The 24531-nt window shown below is 52.9% G+C and overlaps 2 protein-coding genes across 7 annotated transcripts in view; one reads left to right on the top strand and one right to left on the bottom strand.

Annotated features, from left to right (window-relative positions):
* The first annotated feature begins 2501 nt into the window (after positions 1-2501).
* LOC106700901 (dynein light chain Tctex-type 5) lies at positions 2502-8419 on the top strand. The gene is made up of 4 exons (XM_070362310.1): positions 2502-2539; positions 4232-4347; positions 5916-6070; positions 8072-8419. The coding sequence occupies exons 1-4, from the start codon at positions 2502-2504 to the stop codon at positions 8417-8419; spliced, it is 657 nt and encodes a 218-aa protein (XP_070218411.1).
* A 1679-nt stretch (positions 8420-10098) lies between these two features.
* CYB5RL (cytochrome b5 reductase like) overlaps positions 10099-24531 on the bottom strand; it is a 30408-nt gene continuing 15975 nt past the window's right edge. For 4 of the 6 annotated variants that reach the window (XM_005897237.3, XM_070367983.1, XM_070367984.1 and 1 more), the window contains 3 exons: positions 24049-24153; positions 20028-20231; positions 10099-16408 (listed from right to left, as the gene is read on the bottom strand). In XM_005897237.3, coding sequence (XP_005897299.2) covers positions 16205-16408; positions 20028-20231; positions 24049-24153 — 513 coding nt within the window. In that variant the 3' untranslated portion in view covers positions 10099-16204. Of the gene's footprint in view, positions 16409-20027; positions 20232-20461; positions 23764-24048; positions 24154-24531 lie in introns of those variants that run through there. The other 2 variants (XM_070367985.1, XM_070367986.1) reach the window with 2 other exon arrangements.

Here is a 24531-nt window from a genome sequence, read left to right as displayed (position 1 = left end):
CCCTGGAGCAACCGCATCTCTCCCAGCACTTTTGTGACACTCCTCTCCCGTCCCTGCTCATCTCCCCGTCACCTTGCATATCCCTCACCCCCTTGCCCCTCAGGCTTAGACCACAGGGTCAGGGTCATCCTACTCTCCTTTCATGCCATCTGCTGGACAAGTCCAGCTGGCCACTTTCTCCCCTGGGTGTCTGGACTCTGGGTGCTGCTAGGTGGAGTGCCGTCCCTGTGTGGTCAGAACCAGCACCCATTGTTCATGGTCTCCAGCCTCGCCTAGGATCTCAGCTCCGGCCCCAGCCTTGCCTTGGCTCCCCCGGTGGCTCTCTCCCTGTGACTCCACAGACACCATCCCAGGCAGTCAGCAGCCTCCCTGAGACAGTGCATCCCCACCCCTCCTGTGGGTGACCCCATCCCTTCCTGCAGAGGGAGACAGGCAAACAGGAAAGCCCCTTCACCTTCCCGTCCTCACCCTGTGCTCACACACCCCTCCCCCGAGCCTCAGGGGAAGGTGGTTCCACCTCCTGCCTGAGCCCATCCTCTCCCTGCCTCAGGCACCTAGCTCTCCAGCGGCTCCTGGCAGACTCCATCCACAGTCAAGTGCATGAGGGTCTCCCCATCACGGGATACACTCTCTGTGAGCCTGTGCTTCCCTCCAGCTCTCACCTTTACCCGTCTACTGGCTTGCACAACCAGGCTTCTTGAGAATAACGTCTATACTCATCTTCGGTTTCTCCCCTCCCCTCCCTCTTTCAAGTTCTGCTGGGTGCACTGCCTCCCTGCGGTCAAATTATCCGTGTCCTGGTCACCAAGTCTCATCAGGGTTCCCTCTTTCTCCTAAATAAACCACATGCTTTCACATCCTGTCTCAAGGTCTGCTTCTGGGAGAGCCCAAACTCAGACGCATGCCCACTCTTAGAACATCACTGGTGAGAGGAGAAGTTTATCCTGATGGGCTTAGCATAGCTCACCTCGGAAGACCAGGCATATCACTTCCACAACACACCAGAATTTGGATGGCAGGAGCAAAGATGGCTGCTAGTCTGGCAGCCAACTGTAACCACCACAGCGCACCTCAGGCCCCTCGAAATCCACAGCTCCCAGCTGAACTCGTCACCGCCCCTCCCCCAAACTTGCTGCTCCTCTGGCATTTCCTCTTCAAGGTGGCACCACAACCAGCCCACCAGGAAGAATGCTGGAGCTGCCTGGACTTCCCTCCCCTCATCCCCACATCGGCGGTCACACTTGAGCCTAGTCACGGCTCTCGGCTCTGAGGCAGCTTCTGAAGACACCCCTACCTCTCCCCGTCTCTCTCTGCATCTCTACAGCAGGCTCCTCATCTCACCCACCTGTGCGCCTCCACTCTTGCCTGCCCTCTACCCACCCCAACCACTCTGCTCTGATTTTTTTAAAATGCTGACCTGACCACGTCAGCCCTCTGCTCAGGATAAAATCTAAACTCTTCTGCTTGGTGTTCATGCCTCTCCAGGACTCCTCCCCTGCCCCCCACTCACACACACACAGAGAACGTCTCAGACCTTGTCCCCATCCTGAGCATCACAGCCCAGCCATCAGCACCTCTCTCATTTCTACATGCTGTGCCCTGAGCCTGGACTGCCTTTCTTTCTGCTCTAGCTTCCCTTGACAGACTCTTGCTCATCCTTCAGAACATTGTCACCTCCTCCAGGCAGTCTTCCTGACCATACCCCAAGCTGGGAGTCTGCCCCTCTCTGGATGTACCCCCTAGCACAGAGAGGATCACCCATGCTCTGACTGCCATGTTTTTCTGTGAATATCCTCTATCTTCTTGGGTTTTCATCCTAGTGCCCAGCACGAGCTTTGCCCAGAGCACGTCCTCTCATGGTCTCCATCCTGCTGCATGTCCTCCCTGCTGCTGCTGCTGCTGCTGCTAGGTTGCTTCAGTCGTGTCCGACTCTGTGCTACTCCATAGACAGCAGCCCACCAGGCTCCCCCGTCCCTGGGATTCTCCAGGCAAGAACACTGGAGTGGGCTGCCATTTCCTTCTCCAATGCATGAAAGTGAAAAGTGAAAGTGAAGTCGCTCAGTCGTGTCCGACTCTTAGCAACCCCATGGACTGCAGCCCACCAGGCTCCTCCGTCCATGGGATTTTCCAGGCAAGAGTGCTGGAGTGGGGTGCCATTGCCTTCTCCGGCATGTCCTCCCTAGCAGATGCTAAGTGCTCAGCAGCCAGTCATGGATTCAACTGCTCAAGGACATACAGCTAGGAAGTGTCCTTGTGGATTTGAGCCCATATTTCTCTTCGACCCAGTGGAGTGACTGGATGGTCTAGTGTGGTGGTTCAGCCTGGCGCCCCTAGAACCCCAGCCATACAGGTTCAGATAGCTCTGGTAGTTACCAGCTGTGTGACCTTGGACTAGCTACCACTTCTCCAGGCCTCGCTTCCTCGTCTGTGACGTGAGAATGGCATCTCCCTGCCAGGCGTTGTGAGGGTGGATGGGCGGGGACCCGCTGGGGACCGGGAGCATGCCAGCATTCAGTGAGCTGGGAATGCATGTCTTCCCGTATGTCTGTGTGAGTGCCAAAGGCTGCACAGCTCCCAGGGCACACCCACGCCTTTCTAACCCTTCCCTCCTGAGGTCACCTCTGAGTGGGGTCTCCCCCGCCTGGCTGCCCCTCCCTCCAGTCAGCAGCCTGGCCTCTGTGCTCTCCCAGTCCCCAGGGGATAAGATGGGGAAGGAACAAAGGCCGCCCGCTGCCACCCTGCCTCGGTCACTCGGGAGTTCTATACCTCCCACGGGACTGTCACCCTGGGTATCCGGGGCCTTGCAGCACCTCGCTGGGAAGATTCCCACAGCAGAACCCTGAGGACCCACTCAAACTTCCAGGGGGTGTCTTGGCGTGGAGAGGACGCTCCTTTCTGCCACCGGCCCTGCAGCCCCTTGGAGCCAGTGGGCGCGGAGCTGTCCCTGAGGGTCTCTGTATGTCCAGTGGGGGGCGCCGCCGTGCTGCTTCTGTCACCGCACATGTGTCCACCTCGGGGTGCCCTGTGTCACCATCTGCTCAGACTGCTTTCTTGGGCTCATGAACTCACCTTGGTGTCTGGGCATTGGGCACCATGTATGTTGGTCTCTCTCTGGGTGACTGTCCATTGCTGAGTGTGAAAACGCCCTTTGTGATGACACCCAGTGCTGTGCACTCACACCTGTTCCTTTGCACACATCTCTGTGTACACTTGAACCCCACACACCTGTGTAGGCACGTGTCCCTCGCTATGACTGCGGTTATCCACCTAGACCTGCGTGTACCCGGCTCTCTCCCTGGATGTTACACATTTCCAAGGGAATGCCCCTCCCTGGGTGCGTACGTGTGTCTTGAGTGCAAATGTCACAGCTGTGGGTGTGTGTGACACTCTCAGGGGACACACACCTCTTCACAGATGCACACTTATAAGTGCACGGCTATTTTCGTGGGTACACAGCTGTCCGCTAGTGCACAGGTCAGTGTGTTAGTGTAAACCTGTCCCTCTAGGTGTGCACACAGCTCTGAGTACCTTTGCTCCCACGGATCTGGTGTGCCTGTCCATGTCTGGGGCTCCTCCCTAAGCCTGTTTTGTTTTCAAGCCCGAGTCTGCCCCTCCACCCCGGGTACAGGGACGGAGCCCAGGGGATAGCAAGAGCACTGCCTTATGCCGCCCTTTCCCAGAGGTCTGGGCCGACAAAGGAGGGTGCGGCAGAGGGCAGAGAGGCTGCGCCCGCCCTGGGATTCCTGACTGGGCCCTGGGGAGCCACATCTCTCTCTTGACCAGGACCCTGAGGACTCAGGGGAGCTTCCCAGGAGTCTGGGTTCCCGGGGGGCAGGGGTCGGGAGGTAAGGACGTTCGGGGCACACCCACACCTTTACTCCTCACACCCCAGACTTCCTCTGCTGGGTCTGACTGAAAGCCACAGGTCAGCACAGTGTGAGCGAGTGTGTAAGATGCCAGAGGGGAATGAGAAAGGGGCCGGAATGCAGGCAGAGAACTCAGGAGGAAAGTGGAAAGCTGAAAGCAGGGAGGCACGAGGAGGCAGGCCCCTGCAGAGCTGGGGCTGGTGGGGAGCTGGAGTGGGGTCCCGGGATAGCAGAAGGGGACCCCTGGGGACTTGCTGGCTTCCCATGCCCCTGGGAGCCACACACCAGCCCAGGGCTGGGACTTTGCCCAGAGGAGGAAGACACAGCCCCGCCTCCTCTCCCCGTGTCTCTGTTTTCTCTCATAGTCTTGCTGCCCTGTCCTCGTTCCCAAAGGCTAAGTGCAAGGGCCACAGCCCGGGAATGACAACGCAGAAGACCAGATGCACCAAAGATGAGGTTTCTAGGGAGACCCTGGACAAGGGTGTGACCTTCTCAGCCTCTGACTCCGTGGATTCTGGGAGGAAAGTGAGAAGGGGGCCTAGATCGCCGCCCTTTGTAGGCCCCACCCAGCTCTGGGCTCTTCCTGCCTGGGAGGGATACTGACCCACATCGTAGACAGGAAGCCAGGGCCCAGCCCGGAAGGGGCCTGCCTGGAGCTGGGACTGTGCAGTGTGGGCACCCTCAATCCTGGGACACCCAGAGGTCTGGGGGATCAGGCAGAGAATGCCCCCCCCACTCTGGGGGCTGCTCGCCCTCAGCGGTGCTGGATCACTGCTGCTATGCTTGGTTTAGTGGAAAGAGTGACAGGTTTGGGTTTGAAACTCCCTGGGTTTGGACCCATGTTTCACATCTGACAGCCTGTGTAACTTTGGGCAAGTCACTCACTTCCCCACCGCCACCACCGAGCCTCAGTTTCCACATGTGCCACGGGGGTTAATCCTGCCCGACCTCCCTGGGCTGCTGTGAAGCCCACACGTAAGATGCCACAGGGCTTTGTAAACTGTGAAGTGCTGTGCACAGCACGGGCAGCATGTTTCCGTGTGGATGAATGATAACTGGAGCCACCAGGCCTTGAGCTGGGCACTGGGTTGAGCACTTTACATGGGTCTATTCTATTTTATTCATGTAAATTCACTCATTTCAACAAAGTTAAAAATCTTTATAACAACCTCACAAAGTATGGATGACCAGCTCCTTTTTACCACTTAGTAATCAGGGCTCAGAGAGAACTGCTTGTATTTGTTCACTTATTCAACAAGCGTTTGTTGAGCACCTACCAGGTGCCAGGCCCAGGCACCCTACTTTGTGCACTTCATCCCACTCAATTCTCAGAGTTCAGGGAGGAGGTATTAGTGTCCCCATTTCAAACACCCCTTAGCAGGGCAGTATTGCTGTTTACTGTCTTCCCACCAGCACACGACCACCGGGAGTGGCAGAGATCTGTGTTTTTCAGCCCATTGCGCAGATTAAGTGCTCAGTAAACATCAGTTGAAGGGCTTCCCTGTGGCTCAGTCAGTAAAGAATCTGCTTGTAATGCAGGAAATGCGGGTTTGATCCCTGGGTCGGGAAGAGCCCCTAGAGAAGAACATGGCAACCCACTCCAGTATTCTTGCCTGGGAAATCCCATGGACAGAGGAGCCTGGTGGGCTACAGTCCATAAAGTCACAAAGAGTCGACACGGCTGAAGTGACTGAGCACATGTGCACATAAATGTAAGCTGAGACAAGGAAAGCAAGCACTGCTAGTTCACACATGAGGAGACTGAAGTTCAGAGAAGAGAGATTTGCCCAAGATGACTCAGCCAAGAAATGGTAGTGCTGAGACTTGAGCTTACACCTGATTAGTTCAAAAGGCTGTTCTTACCGTGACACTTATTCTACCCACAAGGAAGGCCACTTGCAGGGGGGAAGAAGAGGTCTGAGCTCAATGCAGACTGGGGACACAGGGCTGTAGATGCCTGGAATGGCAGAGCTGGGGGCCAAAGCTGCTCTTGCCTTCTTTACTGGGAGCCCTGGTCCCTCCTGCCTCCTCTGCCCACCTGTGTTTCAGGTCCCTGGCCATCCTGGTCAGGGGAGCAGCACTCCCTCATCAGGTCCTCCATCAAGAAAGGCGGCCAGCCAAGCTTCAGAAAGTCCAGCGCAGGAGCTGCCAGGCTCAGCTTCCAAGGCCTCCTGGCTGTTCGCAGGCTAACTCAGGAGCTCAAGGTGAGAGGGAAGGGCTCCAACTGGAGGAGGGGGTGGGAGCAGGGCCTTGGGCCATCAGAGCTGGGGAGGGGACTTCAAAGAGCAAGTTCAACCTCCTCATACCCATTTTCTGGCTGTGGAAACTGAGGCCCGGAAGACAGAAAGACAAGATAGAGCCCAGCACTTGCTGAGTGTCCACTCTATACCAGGCAGTGTGCCAAGCTCTTTCACATTTGTTATAATGGCATCTGCTCCCTAACCCCCTAGCCCAGAGATTGTGGACACCCCCAAAGTCAGGGTCCTCAAGGACCCAGCCTGCACACAGGGGGGTGTCCAGGAATGTTTGCTGAACACATGAATGAAGGAGTTAATTAGCGAAGTAGGACGCATTTTGCCATTGAGGAAATTGAGGGTCAGAAAGGGGGGAATTGACAACAGCCTCAAATGCAGCTGAAAAATGATCTCTGGATGCCAGGGACCTTGTAGAGCCCATAGGGCGCAGGTGGGGCAGGTACCAGATGGCAGCAGACTGGGGAGTGATGGTAGATGAGGAAGGTTAAGGAGAGGCTGAAAATGTGAGTCAGAGACAGAGACTGAGAGATCGAGGGAGAGAGTATTCTCTGGACTAACAGGGAGGCGAGGCAGGCTACTGCTTTATTAACATGGGTGTGGTGGTGGGGGGCGGGGGACTTGGACAGGCTTCAGGTCTGGTTGGGTGGAGCCAGTAGGGATGTTCTGGAGATTTTTCTGGAACCACTGAGCAGGGCATGAAGATTCACCTCTTAGTAGAGACCCCTCCTGCCCTCAGAGGAGAAAAGAAAGTAAGGCTCAGAGACCTGACGGTGGGCCAAGCCCAGTGCTGGGCACTGGGGCAATTCCTTTACTCCTCAAAGCAGCCCCGGGAGGAAACGAGATCCCATCTTCATTTTACAGAAGAGCAGTGGCTAGCCCAAGGTCGTGTGGCATCCACCAGCTCATCCAACAAATGTCACTTCAACACTCCCTGTCTAGGTGCTGTGCTGCTGGGGTGGTGGGGTGGTGGGGGAGGGTACACTACAGAGGCTGCCCTCAGGCCACATCACTTTCTCTGCCAGCTGTTCCACCCCGAGAGCATCCATTCCTTTGCCTATAAAACAGGAAAGCTACAGCTCTCAAGATTGTGAGAATTAAGTGAGATAGCCTGGTGGACACTGTTGATTGCCACTTCCGTCACCCCGGCCCACCTGGAGGGACACACACCGGGCTTCCTGCATGTCTCTGCCTGAGGGCTTCTCTGGCTGCCGGGCCGAGCCCACACCCGGGAGGCCACAAGCGCTGGGAGCTGGTGCCCTGGGAACAAGCCTCAGCCCTTAGAGAGACACTGGGTGCTGGTAGATAAGCACCCAGCTCCCTCGCCCCCAGGAGTAGATAGTGCTGAGTGCCTTCCGCAGTTGATGGTGGGACCCCCGAGGATGGGCCCCAGCTGTGCAGGAGGAAGCCTGCCTGTTAACACGTGTGCTGGCTCTCCTCGCCCTCCCTCGCCACGCTTCCCTAATTCCCACCCATGTAAACTTCTTGCACCCACATCCTCATTCAGAGTCTGCTTTGGGGCAAACGCAGCCCAAAACAGACGACTAAACTTGGCGCTCAGGAGACCTTCAGCAAGCGTTGCTTACCTCCAGGCTCATTCTCACTTTTCCAGAATCGGACGTCTTCGAGAACACAGTCATGGCTCCAGTCAAACCGCCACTGGCCTGTCAGCATCATCCAGGAGCAGGTGTGGGCCAGGGCCTTGGGGACGCAGGGAGCTGAAGTGGAGTCAGGACCCTGGGTGTTAGGCCACCTATCGCAGGCTGAGCCCCTTGGAAGCTCAGGACTACAGAGTTGTAAGTTATCTTCCTGTGTCCTTATGTTCCATGGTCTGTCCATTCCTCTGCTCTGACTCAGGGTCTGTGCTCAACATATTAGGCTTTGAGCCCCAACTCTACATGTTCTCTGTTGCAAACACTCCCCACCGTCACCCGCCTCCTCCCCTCCCTCCAGGTTCCCCTGGGGGCAGCCAGGTTGCAGGTGAAGTTCCCCTGGGTCTGGGCGCAGGAGCTGATGCAGGCTCACCTGCCCTGCAAGCTGGCTGGTGTGGCCTACCACCCGGCCCCATGTGCCCACCTGGCCGCAGTGCTGAGTGCCGAGATCCAGGACCTGGTCAGGGCTGTCACCCTGCCCCACTACAGGCTGGTGTGCTCCGTCAGCACTGGGGGCAAGGGGCAGGTCAGCGTGGTGGTCTCCAGCAGGTGCCTGTGGAACCCACATGCAGACAGCTTTGCCACCTCCCACTATGTGAACCCCATGCTCTTCTGCATGGCGCTGGTACACGCTATTTATTTGGAGTGAGTCAAACCAGGGTTCGATTCCTAGGTTGGGAAGATCTTCTGGAGAAGGGAATGGCAATCCACTTCAGTATTCTTGCCTGGAGAGTCCCATGGACAGAGGAGCCTGGTGGGTTACAGTTCGTGGGGTCGCAAAGAGTCAGACACAACTGAGTGACTAACACACACACACACACACACACACACACACACACACACACGAACCCCACGCTGTTCTGGGTGGCGCTGGTGCACGCCATCTATTTGGAGTGAGTCAAACAGATGAGGGGTCCGGGACTTGTGTGGGGCCCTGGACTCAAGCCTCACAGGGAAGACTCAGCCCCCAGCCCATCGGTCAGTGACCTGGGAAAGCAGATCCACCCACGCAAGGCAGGCTGCTTCCACAGCTCTTAGCTAAAAGGAAATGAACACCGTGCCACTACATGGGCCCTCCTCAGGCCACCCAGACCACACACACTGCTGACTCCTTTGCCTCTGGCTGGAATTATGTTAGCCATGTGCAGCTCCCGGAGGGCTGTATAGATCAGAAGCTCTGAGGGGCAGCTATCTATGTCTTTGATTAATAAAAAATGGGAAATAAATTAATAATGACTTAATACATGCAATTTGGGATCAAAATCTTCCAAAGCATGGGGAAAATAAGAAAAAGGGGAGTTCCTGAAACTGAAAAGTTTGAGAATAAGTGCTGTTGTGCAGAGGCCAGCATGAGCCAGGCGCTGCGGGGGAGGGCCTCTGGGAAGAGGAAAGGCAGGGGAGTGGTTCTCACACCCGCTCCGGGCCAGGAGCTGTGCTTGGGCATCACGTGTGTTCCCTCATCTTCACACGGCCCTGGAAGACCACGGTACCACCCCACTTTACAGGTGAGTAGACTGAGGCCCAGACAGGACAAGTTACTTGCCCTGGATACTTGCAGAATCAGTAAGAGATCTGAACCTTGGTCTGCCTCACTTAAAAAGGAAAACAAAATACAGTAAAAAAAAAAAAAAAAGGGGGGGTGGGGGGGGCAGGGAAAGAGTCCAAAACTGTGATGCCTGGAAAGTCACTCTGGTTTGGGTTTACAAGGAAAGGAGGGACAAGTGGAGGGGCATGTACGTGGGTGCTGGGCACTGTTTACACTATTTACTGTTGTCTAGACCAGGGCTTCCCTGTGGCTCAGCTGGTAAAGAGTCGGCCTGTAATGCTGGAGACCTGGGTTTGATCCCTGGGTTGGGAAGATCCCCTGGAGAAGGGAAAGGCTACCCACTCCAGTATTCTGGCCTGAGAATTCCATGGACTGTATAGTCCGTGGGGTCACAAATTGACACGGCTGAGGGACTTTCACTTTCACTTCACTTTCCCTGGGTTAAGAATATTCCATCGAGAAGGAAATGGCAACTCACTCTAGAATTCTTGCCTGGCAAATCCCATGGAAAGAGGAGCCTGGTGGGCTATAGTTCTTGGGGTCGCAAAAGAGTTGGACACGACTGAGTGACCGAACAACAACAACAACTAGACCAGGGCACAGGGTAGGTGCTCACGATAGTTTCAAATGAAAGAATGGAAAGCTTGAAGGCATAGAGGGCCCAGCTTACCCTGAGGTGGGAGAGAAGCGGCGAATGTTTTCAAGCCTTTAGTTTCTGAAGCACTTTGATGGCATATTTAATCTTATTTTTAAAAGTTCTCTAATTATAGAAATATTTCAAACACAGAAAAAGGTAGAACATTAATAAAGCAGACAACGGTGAACCCACCACCTAGATTTACCAGATGAACACTTTGCTGTATTCATTTCAAGTATTTTTCTAGTGAAGTGATAGAGATAAAAGTTCTCACTTCATCCCACCTCCTTCTCTTCTTTCTGTCAAGAGGTCACCACTAGCCTTGAAATTGGTGAATCTCCTTCCTGAGCATTTGGTATTATTTTGTGCTTTAATTAAAAAAAAAAAAGTTATTTGGCTGCACTGGGTCCTGGTTGGCACACACAGGATCTTCGATCTCCGCTGCAGCGTGGGAGATCTTTTTAGTTGTGCGTGCAGGATCCTTAGTTGTGGCTTGTGGGATCTAGTTCCCTGATCAACGAACCCGCGCCCCCTGCATTGGGAGTTCACAGCCTTAGCCACTGGACCACAGGGAAGTCCCTATTTTGTGTTTTTAAACTGTTCAAATATGGGTATCTTATTCTACCCTTCCATTTACAATTTGCTTTTCACTCTGTTTTTAGAATTTAGTCTATGTTGATACACATAAATCTAGCTCCCTCACTGTAGCTGCCGTATGGTTTTCCACTGTATGTATCTACAAAGAGCACTTCGTTTCTCCATTTTCTTACTGATGAACATATTTTCATTCTTGAGGTTTCAAGCAGCACAGCAGTGATATCTTTATACACATCTCCTGTGCACCCACACCACATACAACCTGTATAACAACTGCAGCACATACCCCTGCATGACCGTGGAGAATTGGTTAATGTCTCAGAAGCTTAGTTTCCTCATCAGTATCCTGGGGTAATAAAATAGCACATATTTGGTGATGACTGCATGCTTCAGTGTAGGTGAAAAGCATTCTGCAACCTCTACAGGACTCCACATGTTAGTAAGGTAATGCTCAAAATCCTTCAAGCCAGGCTTCAACAGTATGTAAACCAAGAACTTCCAGATATACAAGCTGGATTTAGAAAAGGCAGGAGGAACCAGAGATCAAATTGCCAATATCCATGGATCATAGAAAAAGTAAGGGAATTCCAGAAAAACATCTACTTCTGCTTCATTGACTACATGAAAGCCTTTGACTGTGTGGATCACAACAAACTGTGGAAAATTCTTAAAGAGAAGGGAATACCAGACCACCTTACCTGCCTCTTGAGAAATCAATATGCTGGTCAAGAAACAACAGCTGGAACCAGACATGGAACAACAGACTGATTCAAAATTGGCAAAGGAGTACGTCAAGGCTTTATATTGTCACCCTGCTTATTTAACTTATATGCAGAGTACATCATAAGAAATGCAGGGCTGGATGAATCACAAGCTGGAATCAAGACTGCCAGGAGAAATACCAACAATCTCAGATATGCAGATGATACCACTCTAATGGCAGAAAATGAAGAACTAAAGAGCCTCTGGATGACGGTGAAAGAGGAGCATGAAAAAGCTAGCTTAAAAATCAACATTCAAAAAACTAAGATCATGGCATCCGGTCCCATCACTTTATGGCAAATAGATGGAGAAAAAGTGGAAACGGTGACAAATTTTATTTTCTTGGGCTCCAAAATCACTGCAGATGGTGACTGCAGCCACAAAATTAAGACACTTACTCCTTGGAAGAAAAGCTATGACAAACCTAGACAGCATACTAAAAAGCAGAGACGTCATGGTGCCAACAAAGGTCTGTATAGACAAAGCTATGGTTTTTCCGGTAGTCATGTATGCATGTTAAGAACTGGACCACAAAGAAGGCTGAGCACCAAAGAATTGATGCTTTTGAATTGTGGTGCTGGAGAAGACTCTTGAGAGTCACTTCGACTTCAAGATCAAACAAGCTAATCCTATAGGAAATCAACCCTGGAAAGACTGATGCTGAAGATGAAGCTCCAATCCTTTGGCCACCTGATGTGAAGAGCCAACTCATTGGAAAAGACCTTGATGCTGGGAAAGATCAAGGGCAGGAGGAGAAGGGGGTAACAGAGGATGAGACGGTTGGATGGCATCACCAACTCAATGGACATGAGTTTGAGCAAACTCCAGGAGAGAGTGAAGGACAGAGAAGCCTGGCGTGCCGTAGTCCATGGGATCACAAAGAGTCGGACACGACTTAGTGACTGAACAACAACAGAGGACTCCATGAGTGTTAGCTGTTTATTATTCGCATGTTTGACATCCAGGATGTACTGAGCACCCTTCCATCTGGGGACACAGCAAACAGGGACGGCTCCCAACGTGCTCACACGCAGAAGAGACAGTTTGATGAGTGCAGCAAGAGAAGAACACACAAGACTCTGCTCAGTAATCTAGCCCAGGGTGCAGAGGCAGGTACGGCTTCAGAGAGGGTGTGACACTAAACTCGGCCCTCTAAAGACAGGGAGGCAAAGTGAATGGAAGATGGGAGGATGGAAGGCTGGCTTGGGCAGAAGGAGCAGTAGATGTGAAGGGATTGAAGGGCGTAAGGGAACATAAGAGTTGGGGGTGGGGGAGTGGCAGCAAGATCAAATAAGCCCAGACGGGTAAGTAAATAAGTAAGTGAAAGTTGCTCAGTTGTGTCTGACTCTAAATTCTCCAGGCTAGAATACTGCAGTGGGTCATCTTTCCCTCCTCCAGGGGATCTTCCCAACCCAGGGATCAAACTCAAGTCTCCCTACTTGCAGGTGGATTCTTTACCAGCTGAGCCACAAAGGAAACCCAAGCATACTGAAGTGGGTAGCCTATCCCTTTGCCAGCAGACCTTCACAACCCAGGAATCAAACCAGGGTCTCCTGCATTGCAGGTGGATTCTTCACGGAGCTATCAGGGAAGCCTGGAGAGGTAAGCAGAGCCCAGACACCACACCCTGAGTAATAGGCAGCCACTGATGGATTTTAAGCAAGGGAATGATAGATTCTGTGTGTTAGAAACAGTCTAGGTAAGCTTTGGAGAGCTGCTGTACACCACTGTACTTCCACTCAACGATGTCTCCTACACTTCAGGAGGTCCTCTGGTAGTCCAGAGGGTTAAGATACCATGCTTCTAATACAGGGCACGTGGGTTTGATCCTTGGTCAGGGAACTAAGATCCCACATGCTGTGCAGTGTGGGCAAAAATTTTTAAAAATTAAAAAAGGGTCTGGTTGCAGTGAGGAAGGAGTATGGGGGAGAGGCAAGAGGCTGAAGACTGAGGATGCGAATGCTGCAGGGGTGCAGTAAAACACGACGAGGGCAGAACCAAGGCAGCCACTGATTTTGTCACATCACCCTGTGACAGCATTATCAGGACAGACGGGAGGAGGGGGCCAGCCGATGGGCACCTCATCGTGATTCAAAGAGGTCTGTGCTCACACACCCCGGTGAGTCTTTATCTTGGGCTCACTTATCAGCTTTCGAGGCACAGGACCCAGCCACCAGCTCTCAACTTCTGGATGATATGAGCCCTTCAGTATCATGGCAGCAAGGACGTGGCTGGGTCCTCACCAGTGTCCCAGGATAAGAAGCCCCACCAGCATCCAGACCACACAGATCCCACATGGAAGGAGGGGAAGGGGCGACACATCCTAAGACAAGAGGGGTCGTCGGCTATCACTGGGTGGTAATATCTACACATCAAATACCTAACATAGGACAAAGTCAGACCTACAAGAACTGCCCCAGACCCCTCACTCCTTAGGTGGGGACCCCCGGCCATCCATAACAATGGTGAGCGGCCTCCACCCTCAGCACACTGGTGTGTCTTAGCCCCCCCAGGCTAGCCTAAGCCAGCCATTCTCCTGGCGCTCTGTACTTCCCATTTGAGCACACTCATCTCTTTGAGAATTACAGCTTTAATTCCTGTCTTCCTTGTCATACTGTAAGCTCCATGATGGAGCTTCCCAGAACTGCCCTCGCCTTGTTCACTGCTCTCCCCTCAGTGCCTCAAACAGAGTCTGGCTCCCAACCGGCCCTCCAGGAGTATTTGTGAGTAGACTCAATAGGACATACCAACTGAGGGAGAGGAAAAGGTGGACGAAGACGTCCGGACTGAGAGACCCTGAGAAAGGAAAAGTGCCTCGCTCGAGGCACAGCAGAGGCAGAATGAGGTCACAGTTCCTGTCGGGGACCTCGGCTGTTCAGAGAAGGGCCTTCTCCTTACCCTAGGCTGAAAAGAGGCTTTGCAACAGACCAGGATTCCCTGAAGCTCAGTCCTTGGAAGGCTGGTCTCAAAATGTTCTCTAGTTTAAGAAGCCTGGGAAACCCTGGTTAAAACGAAAAACCTTTCTTCACCACTGGACTTTTCAGATCCTTTATTATGCTCACATGCTTACATGCACATAATTGCTGGCAAAGGCCACAGGCTGTATTCCCCACATCTATTTGACCATGGAATGCTGTCTGTGAAACTTGGTTTGAAACCTTTGGGACCACCCCACGATGGCCTGTCCTTATTTACTGAACATGGCACAGCACAGAGTTTTGTTGCAACTTTTTGGGCAGTGCAGGAAAACTCTATTTCACAAATGAAAATGACTCCAAGCCCCAAGATATAAATGGGATAAAAACAGAACTGCTCTGGTTGGAGGGGGTCCTGGGGATTCCACTCAGCTGCCATTCCTTCACGGCTGCCATGCCAGGAACTATGCTATCCTAAAGAGTCTAGTCTAAAAAACCACTGGTACAGAATCTGTGGACAGGGCTGACATAAATCTGGCTTCTGACAATGGCCCCGCCGTGAACTGTTTTATATTGGGCAGATCACATGGCCTCTCTGGGCCCTGGTTTCTGCATTGATACAATGAGTCTGATAGATGAGATACTTTCTGGAGTCCTGAGCTTTAACCTCTGATATGATGAGGACTGGGCTTCCGAGGTGGTGCTAGTGGTAAAGAATTTGCCTGCCAATGTAGGTGGTATGGGTGGGTTCAAGCCCTGGGTGGGGAAGATCCCCTGGAGGAGGGTACGGCAACCCATTCTACTATTCTTGCCCACAGCATTCCAGGGATAGAGGAGCCTGGCGGGCAAAGAGTCAGACAAGACTGAAGTGACTTAGCACACACTCACTCATGTGATGAGGACTGTGATTTTATGACTGCAAAATTCTAACTCTACGATTTTATGGTCCTTTGATTCTGAGATTCCATGGCTGAATATTCCAGTTCTGGGACTGCCTGCAGCCAGCCGGAGCTGGTGCAGCAGACAGGAGCACAGGCTGCAAAAAAGCAGAATTCATTAACTGCAGTGTGCTGCCCAGGAGCACTGGGTTCCCTGGGGAGGGCATCCCCCGTGCAGGATGGAGCAGGTGGCGTGTAGAGGGGTGGGAACAGCAGCAGCTCAATGGGCAGAGCAGGGAGAGGGACCCAGGTCTCCCGACTCCTGCTCTATCTTTAGATCTCCATAGCAACCGTCACCAGGGTGCTGAGCTGCAGGCTCGGGCTGAGCTGGCTGCCTGAGCTGGCTGCCTGCAGGAGGGAGGGGCATTAGCTTCCTTCCGTACCTCTTTTGCCAGGGAAAGGACTCTGGGCTGGGCTCTCCATCCAGGAAAGGGAGACTGAGAGGGAAGCCCTGTGCAGCAGGAAAGGCCTGGGGCCAAAAGAAAGGTAGACTAGGGCCCCACCTTGCTCTGAGATGTGGTCAGGTCAAAGAAGCCTCGACCTTCATTGTGTCAGGCTCACAGCACTAGAGGCCCAGACAGCAAGTTCTTCCTCCAGCCTCCCCTGCGGTCATTCCCTAAACAGTCGGTGAGCACCTCCTCTGAGATGGCCCGGAGGCCACAAGAGATACACAGACTCCAGGGAAAGTAGGCTTTGGCTGAGGAATCAGAAAAGCCCCTCCCAGTCCTCCTCCTGCCAATTCCTACTCAGCCAGGACCTGGCTCCTTCCAGGAAGTCCTCCCTGACTGCCCACTGTATACTTTCCTGTTCAGGACTCCTACAGCCCCATCCTCTATCCTCCCAGCAAGATGCCTGTCGGAGCGTCAGTGACCTCGTGGGATGGATGAGAAATGGAGGTCTGCAGAGGCAAAGATATTTGTCCCAGGTCACCTGGAGCACCAACAGCAGTCTCCCATTCATGTCTTCGGATTCCAGTCTGTGCTCCTTCCTGCTTCCCAGTGCCGGGCCCCAAGCCTGAGCTTTAGAAGCGAGGCCAGGCCTAGAAGAGGAAGTAGGAGTCCTCAGCCAGGCCTGCGTGCAGCAAGTACCCAGCCATGTCCTTGGTAAACTCAGCTGATCCACAGACCAGGGCAAATGGCTTTCTCCGACAGGAGCCGACCAGCTCTTCAAGCAGGTCCCGGTCCAGGCGGCCAAAGCGGGTCCTGTCCCGGTAACTCCAGGGAAGCTGCTCCAGAGAGTTCTCCTGGGCGGATGAGAGACAGTGGGGGTGATTCCTGGGCGTCCTCAGAGTTTACACAGTCAGCTCCTCTCTGCCAAATGAGGAACCTGAGCCAGAGGGGATGGGGGGAAGCAAGCTTCTCCCAGCCCCACCACAGGCCAGGTACTTCCTTCCACAGGGACTCAGGTCACCCTCACAGAAGTCTGTGGGCCAGTAGGCACAGGTGAGGCACAGGGAGGAGGAGGGATGTCCCTGGGACACACGATGAGGTGGGGCAGCAGTGGGATCAGACCGTGGGTCCCATCATTTCCACGGCCTCCAAGGGGCTGCTGTCCCCGACACTCTGGGGGGAATGTTTTCTCACCACGACTGTGGGTCTCCCAGCATCTTTACAAGATTATTTATCACCATCACTCTCAGAGCATAACTTTTGTGCATTTAAGTCTTCAATTCACTTGTTGAGTTAACCAATGTCTACTGAGTGGACTCGATGGACATGAGTTTGAGCAAGCTCTGGGAGTTGGTGATGGACAGGGAAGCCTGGGGTGCTGCAGTCCATGGGGTCACAAAGAGTCGGACACGACTGAGCAACTGAACTCACTGAGTGGACTGTGCCCGGCCCTGTGCTAGGCAATGGGGACAGGACAGCTGCTCCAGGCAGACAGGGCTCCTGGCCTCATCTGGCTGTATATCAGTGATCCCAGGCTGCCTTAACCAAGAGAGGTGTTTATTTCTTTCACACGGGAAGGCTAGAGAAGTATTCTGGGGGTGTATGAGGCCCCAGGCTCTTTCTCGTTATGCTCCTCTAACCTTAGCTTGTGACTTTCATCCCCAAGGTTACAAAAGAAAATCTCCACTACCAGCTGACTTGGAAAAATTTCTTTTAAGTAAACATTTTCTTGAAGTATAACGTATGTATACATATGTCATATATTGCATATGTATTGACAGTTTGGAGAATTTTGACGAAAGAGAAGAAGCCATGTAATCAGCATCCAAAACAAATAAAACCCCAGCAGAATAGGGCTGTCACCTCTGCAGATGCTATTGAGGTGAACCTCTCATTCCTAGAGCCAAGCTGCGAGACAGGATGGAGACAGCGCTGTTGCGGTTGGAATGCAAGCTTTGCCACCAATTTCTGGTGAGTGACCATGACCTCTCTGAGCTACTGTGATGAGTGATGAGCGCGGGGTGATTGAGAAACCCTGAAAGAGGCTCCATGAGAGCAGGCCTAGAATCCCAGGCACATTCAGAGCCCATCAGACCCCGAGGGCCTCTGAGGACAGTGCTGTGCTGCTCACAGTGGATCCTCTCTGATGATCTGCATCTTCTCGTGTGCCCTTTGTGCTCTGACCTGCCCAACAGGCCCCCTCGAGGGCAGGAACCAGCAGGGCCCACTGGCCTTGCCCCTCCTTCCCACTCCCCAATCCCCCCTTCCTCCCTGACCAGTTCATGCAGTGCGGCTCACCCTGACTGTACACCAAGAGATACATGGGGTCTGGTTGCTGCTCAAGTCGGGAGGGGGACCCTCAACAATGAAGATGCAGCGGGGTGGGTGAAGGAGAGCCTGGGCCGTGACAGCAGAAACACCTACACCAGCCGGGAGGCTCAGGGAAGCTCCCAGGATGGAATTACACCTCTGCAGAGAGATGTGAGGGATGAGTGGGCGTTAGCTTAAGAAGTGGGAAAAAGTGCTCCCTGTGGGGGAACAGCATGAGCAAAGGCAGAAAAGCATGGAGCACTCGCGACCACAGGCAGACCAGTGACGCCAAATGCAGCGTGCAGTGGATGGAGAAGGGCCAGGGTGCGAGGCTGCAGAGGGCTGGCACACAGTCCTGAGAGCCGTGGGGAGCCAGGGAAGGGCAGGAAGCGGGGCAGCGATGTGGTCAGAGCTGACCTTCCAGAGACAGGATCAAAGACAAATAGGCAAGAAGTGGCCTGAACAGGGAGACCCTTGACGATGCTGTCACTATGGCCCAGGCAGCAACTGGAGTGGAGGGAGCACGGACAGGGAGGAGGTGCCTCTCACTCCATCCTCCCCCACCTGCCCTTGCTATTGACAGCCAGCCCACTCGCCTGCCCAACCCCAGGGCACCGGCATCATCAAAACCCTGGCCCAAGGTAGGAGGTCCCGTATTGCTGGTGAACTTTAACTCTGCCCTCAAGCCCAGGCTCAAATGCCATCTGCTCTGTGAAGCCCTCTCTGCTTGCTGCCAGCACCCTGAACACACTCCACAGCACCTCTCCCTGTGCTGTTTTATACCAGCAAGCAATAAAACCATGGCTTCTCCACCAACTTGCTGTGTTACCTTGGGCAAGGTTCTTAACCTCTCTGTGCCTCGGTTTCCACATTCATTAAAAGGCCACGATGGCAGTACAAGCCTCCAAAGATTTTGGTGGGGGCTATATGAGTTAATACACATACAGTGCTTAGAACAGTGCCAGGCACAGAGAAAGTGCTGGATGAAGGGAAGCCCTTGTCAGCCGTCTCTGTGGCTGCCTCCACATATACAGGTGAGCCCCTGGAGGCCAGGAACAGGGCATCTTCATTTTTAAGCAGGACTGGCCCTTCCCTCACCCCTCTCCCCTTGGCTGTCCACTAGCCCTTTGCTCCATCTCTGACCTTGGGCATGGCTGTCGCTGCTCACGCTCACCAAGCATGACATCCTGGGTGATCAGGCCACTGAGCATTCCTCCTGATAGACAGGCCTGTGGACTCTGGCTCCTGGGGACCTCAGGATCTCTGGTTTCCTGACAGCCTCCCACCCACAATGTCAAGGATCACGGAAGTCTTTAGGGACACTCTAAGTACAGGGCAATGAGGCTGACCCTGAGCAAGAGAACGGAGGGGAGACACCAGCAGGGGACCCCAACCCAGGGTGTGCAGGAAAGAGAAATGAAGCTACAGACTAGGGGAAGGCACACAAACAAAGACAGCTGAAGGCCTAGCTTGAGGTAAGAGGCAAGACATCCCCCACCCGCAAGCCGTGGCCCTGAAGGGAGGGCCCGGAGGGGTCCCTTGAATGAACGGCGGGACAGGGAACCAAAGGGAAGAGGGCTCAGGAAGCAAAGCCATTTCTAGCTAGAGTGGCTGGGGCTTGCACGGAAAAGGGATGTGGAAAAGACTCTAACAAATGCCATGAACTCGGATCTAGTTTACTCCACCAGCTGTTGACAGGATGAGTGCCTCCTCCGTGCCTGGCACTGGGTGGAGCACTGAGAGACTGGTAACCTAGAAATATGTCCCTGCCTCAATCAGCCATGACAGCCAGAGGACGTCTGTGCCTGGCCCACTGCTTCCACCACCAGGCCCCTTGCCCACACAACGCAGGATGCCGGAGGGTGGACGGCAGGCAGCAAAGCATGCTGGGTGAGAGCTGGTGCTCTGGAAGCAGACAGCCTTGGGCTCAGATCCTGGCCTCACCCCGTCTGGCAGCGTGACACAAGCTGGTACCTTCACCTCTGAGCGTCAGCTTCCTCACCTGCATGACGAACATGATAACACAGGCACACGCTGTGGCTGCCACCAGTGATGAGAATGATTATTACGGCACGGGTGAGAGAGCCCACAGCGGGCCCTCGGGAGGGGTGCAAGGGGGCAGCAGAGTCTCCATCAGGGACGGAAGTCATCCCCTGGGCTCACCTGGCTGAGGACAAAGAAGGTGCGGACATTCCAGAAACGGGCCTGCTCCTGGAGGAAGGTTTTCAGGTAGATTCCCTCAAAGGTCTTGAAGCAGCCGACCAGGGTGATGAAGGTCTCGTCCTCTGCATTGTCTGTGATGCTCTGGAGGATGGGCACCATGGGGGCCAGGCCGGTGCCAGCAGCCAGCATGAGGAGCTCCCCGTACTGGGGAACAAGACGGTACATGACAGGGCTGGGTTGGGAAGGGGTCTTACTCCACCTACCAACTATGGGGCCTTTTCCTGAGCGTGCTTGAACTGGATGGTACTGTCCTTCTGGGGTGTCCTGCCCATCTGAGCTTCCCTCTCTACCCCCTCCAGGGAACCCTCCGTGCCTGTGAGCTACAGCTTGTGAGGCCTATGGAACAGAAATCATGGAATCCGGAGGCTGCAAGGAAAAGCAGTGGTGCAGCCATCCTACAAATGGCTGGCTGCCTTCTAAAGCATCCCCAAGGGGCTCTGCTTACACACTTCTGCTGATAGGCAGCCCACTGGATCAATCTTAAAGGAAATCAACTCTGAATACTCATCGGAAGGACGGATCCTTCAGCCACCTGATGCGAAGAGCTGACTCATTGGAAAAGACCCTGATGCTGGGAAAGATTAAAGGCAGAAGGAGAAGAGGGTGACAAAGGATGAGATGGTTGGATGGCATCACTGATTCAATGGACATGAATTTTGGCAAACTCTGGGAGACGGTGAGGCTCAGGAAAGCCTGGCTGCAGTCCGTGGGGTCGCAAAAAGTCAGACACGACTTGGCGACTGAGCAACAAGCCCACTACTTCCCAAGAAGTCTGCTGTATTACAAGCTGACTCCCCTTGCCAGGGAGGGCTTCTCATCTCAATGACCTGAAACCTGCTCCAACCAAAGCTTTGCCCACCACCCCTACCCCGGCCCTGCCCTCTGGGCTGCTTCCTCTGCCACAGGGCCACCTTGCAGAGATCTGAGGGCCCTGGCTTGGACCCTGAGCCTGCTCTTCTCTAGACTAAATGAGATACTATACCTCAGTGCCTGGCACAGTGCTGGCCCAGAGAGCCAAGCAATAAAAGTGAGCTCCCAAGGGGCCCCTGTTCCACCAACTCCCCCTCTCCAAACCTGTTTCCTGGCTCTAGGTCTCTTTAAGATCAGTGCTGTGCAGGTTAGTGCCTGACCCGCACAGTGAGGTGTTCACCTCTATGCTTTGTAGGTCTCTGTGAGTGCAGTCCGAGTTTCCTCTAGCTTTAGCGATAGCCACCGCACACCACACTACTGCATGGAATGCTTCTTGGACTACCAGGAGCCATGCAGATCTCGGGGTAAACCCTCAGCCCTATGATCTGGGCAAGTTCTTTCACTTCTCAGAGCCTTGCTTTCTTCACTGGTTTAAAAAAAAAAAAAATAGACCTCTGCAGAAGAGCACCTATCTCAGAACTGGCATGAGGATTACAGAGATGACAAGTGCCTGGTACGGAGCCTGGGACCCAATGCAGTTACATTCCTGCCCCTCACTGAGCCCTACTGCTGGCCCGTCATCCTGGCCTGTGCTCCGATTCCCCCAGCCTCCAGTCACGGAGGCTGCCGTGTGTCACCTCTTTCTCCCATCACTGCTCAGGCTCTCCTCTGGGGAGCCTCCCCTGAGCCACGGGCAGGTGTTCCCACAGCCTTCTGCACACCCTCCTCACCCTGTGTTGTTATCATCAATCTGTGCGCCCGTCTCCCATCAGACTGGGAGCGTCTGGAGGAGGGCTCATCTGACCCATCTCCGGGCCTCCAGGGTCCAGCACTGGCCTGGCCCTGGGTGAACCCCTATGAATGTCTGTGGAACAAATGCAAGACAGATGCTAACATGCCAGTCTCAGGGCTGACGTGAGCCACCTGCCATGAAGCTGGCTGCAGAGTGGCAAGACTGGCCTGCACCCTGGCACCCTCACAGGAGCAGAGCAAAGTCTCAGCCACAGTCTCAGCAGCCAAACGTTGGTGCATGAGACGCCATGTCCTTTCCTTCACAGCCTGGCCCTGTGCCCTCCCAGACAGCAAGTGTGGGGCTTTCCCGAGGGGTCTGTGGATGCCAAGACTGTTATGTCTGGGAAGATGGCCTGCAGGTATTCTATATTTCTTCTTTTAGCTTCTTTATATCTGCAGATTTTGGGGGGTAATGAACAGATACTACATTTGTAATAAGGAGAATACCAGTAAAAGCTATTTTTAAATTACACAAAAAGAATGGACACACAGACATAGCAAACAAACTCGTGGGGACTTCCCTGGGGGTCCAGTGGTTAAGAGTCTGCACTTCAAGTGCAGGGACGCAAGTTTGATCCCTGATGGGGGAACTGGGATCCGCATGCCGCGTGGCATGGCCAAAAAGGAAAACAAACTTATGGTTACCAAGGAGGAAAAGAGACGAGGGATGAAGTAGGAGTTTGGAATTAACATATACACTGCCATATATAAAGGAGAAGGCAGTGGCCACCCACTCCAGTACTCTTGCCTGGAAAATCCCATGGACGGAGGGGCCTGGTAGGCTGCAGTCCATGGGGTCGCACAGAGTCGGACACTGAAGCGACTTAGCAGCAGCCATATATAAACTAGATAACCAACAGCGACCTACTGTAGAGCACAGGAAACTGTACTTAATATTTTGTAATAACCTATAAGGGAAAAGAATCTGAAAAAGAATGTATGTGTGTGTGTGTGTATATATAACTGAATCACTCTGCTGTATACCTGAAGCTATCACAACATTGTAAATCAATTATACTTCAATTAAAAATAAAAGAATAGAGAGGAAGAATGATTCATTCTTTTCCATTTGTTTTGCTTTGTTTTCCTCATTATAAAAGGTAATAGATACTCATTGTGGGTAATTTGGAAAATATAATGAAGAAAATAAAAATCACCCATAATTCCACCAACCAGAGCTGCTAACATTTTATTGCTTTTTTAAAAAAAAATACTTTTTCTGTATAATCTAACTTAAGTTTCCTAGCTTGTTGTGTATTCAGTATTTTACTTAGTATTGGTCATGACCTTACAGCATAAGCATCAACATCATTTATAAACATAATTTTAAAATCCAGGATAGTAGTCTATCAAGTGCCTGTAACCCAGTGTACATAATTGCTCTGTTGTTGGATGTTCAGCTGTCTCCAATTTCTCGCTATTATAAATACGCTGCAATGAACATGTGCAAGAGGCAGCATTTGGATTCTTTCCATAGGACACACTTTAGAAGTGGAAGCACTGGGTCAAGGATGTGAAGATTCCTAAGACTCCCAGTGGTGGTTTAATTGTTCAGTCGAGTCCACCTCTTTGCAACCCCATGGACTGTGGCCCACCAGGCTCCTTTGTCCACGGGACTTCCCAGGCAGGAATACCAAGTGGTTTGCCATTTCCTTCTCGAAGGGATCTTCCTGATCCAAGGATCGAACCCAGGTCTCCTGCATTGCAGGTGGTCTCTTGTATTGCAGGCAGATTCTTTGCAAACTAAGGCACAAGGAAGTCCCAAGTCCCCAGCACACACTGTCAAACTGTTTTCTTATATGCACCAATTGATGAGAAATGACTGCTTTTTCCTAGGAGTGTCAGGGCAGGACTTGAACATGCCATGAAGATGAGGGGAAGAACCCTTGGCCTGGGAGGCAGGGGACTTCCCAGCAGCAAGTCACAAGGTGTACTTAGGGAGTGGTCTCCATAGTCTTGTAAATGGCCCGTGAAACTGGAAAGAGATCCGAGAGTCAGCTGGTGTACGGGCCCTACATGCCAAACTTAGTCTGAATTTTTCCAAGCAATGTTCAGGCATGGATGGTTCTGGGACATAGGCAGTTTTGTCTCTTAGTACCTATCCCATCTCCTCCCATGTCCAGCCCCAAGTATACTCTTGGCATTAGGTCTGGGCTCAAGAAGAATGGCACAGCGAGATTATATGGCTTGAAACATGAGAACCACAGTCCTGGAGGCTAAGCTGGCAGGGGTCTCCTGAGGACACAGCATGGGCACTGACCTGGTTTGGTTTATAGAAGAAGCCTCCGAAGGGTCCTCTCCAGAAAGCTGTGTCTCCTGCTTTCCAGGACTTGACATACCGGGACATCAGCCCAGTCTGGTAGCACTGGAAGCAAACAAAGGGAGACCTCAGTGGACGGGCACGCGCCGCCAATACAGGCCACGGCAGCCGCGCCGCCAATACACGCCACGGCAGCCGCAAGCTCAGTACTTTACACGTGTTGTCTCATTTAATCCTTCTAATCATCCACGAAGTTAGTACTGTCAGCCCCCGTTTTCAGATGAGGCCCAGAACCTTACACAGAAGGTAAATGGTAAGACCAGGATGAGAATCTGTATGACTGTCGGCCCTAACTACAGAGGTCTCAAACCAAATAACCAGGGGCCACACGGGTAACACAACTGAGTGAAGAATCAGGGAAGAGACAATTAATGGCACCTAACAGTCTCAGCATCAGGCAGACAAGAGTGAGTGGTGGAGACT

Source organism: Bos mutus, chromosome 3 (assembly GCF_027580195.1).
Source record: "Bos mutus isolate GX-2022 chromosome 3, NWIPB_WYAK_1.1, whole genome shotgun sequence".
In the NCBI taxonomy this organism is placed as follows: domain Eukaryota; kingdom Metazoa; phylum Chordata; class Mammalia; order Artiodactyla; family Bovidae; genus Bos; species Bos mutus.
Note: the sequence above shows the minus strand (reverse complement) of the source record. Positions and strands in the feature narration are given on the sequence as shown.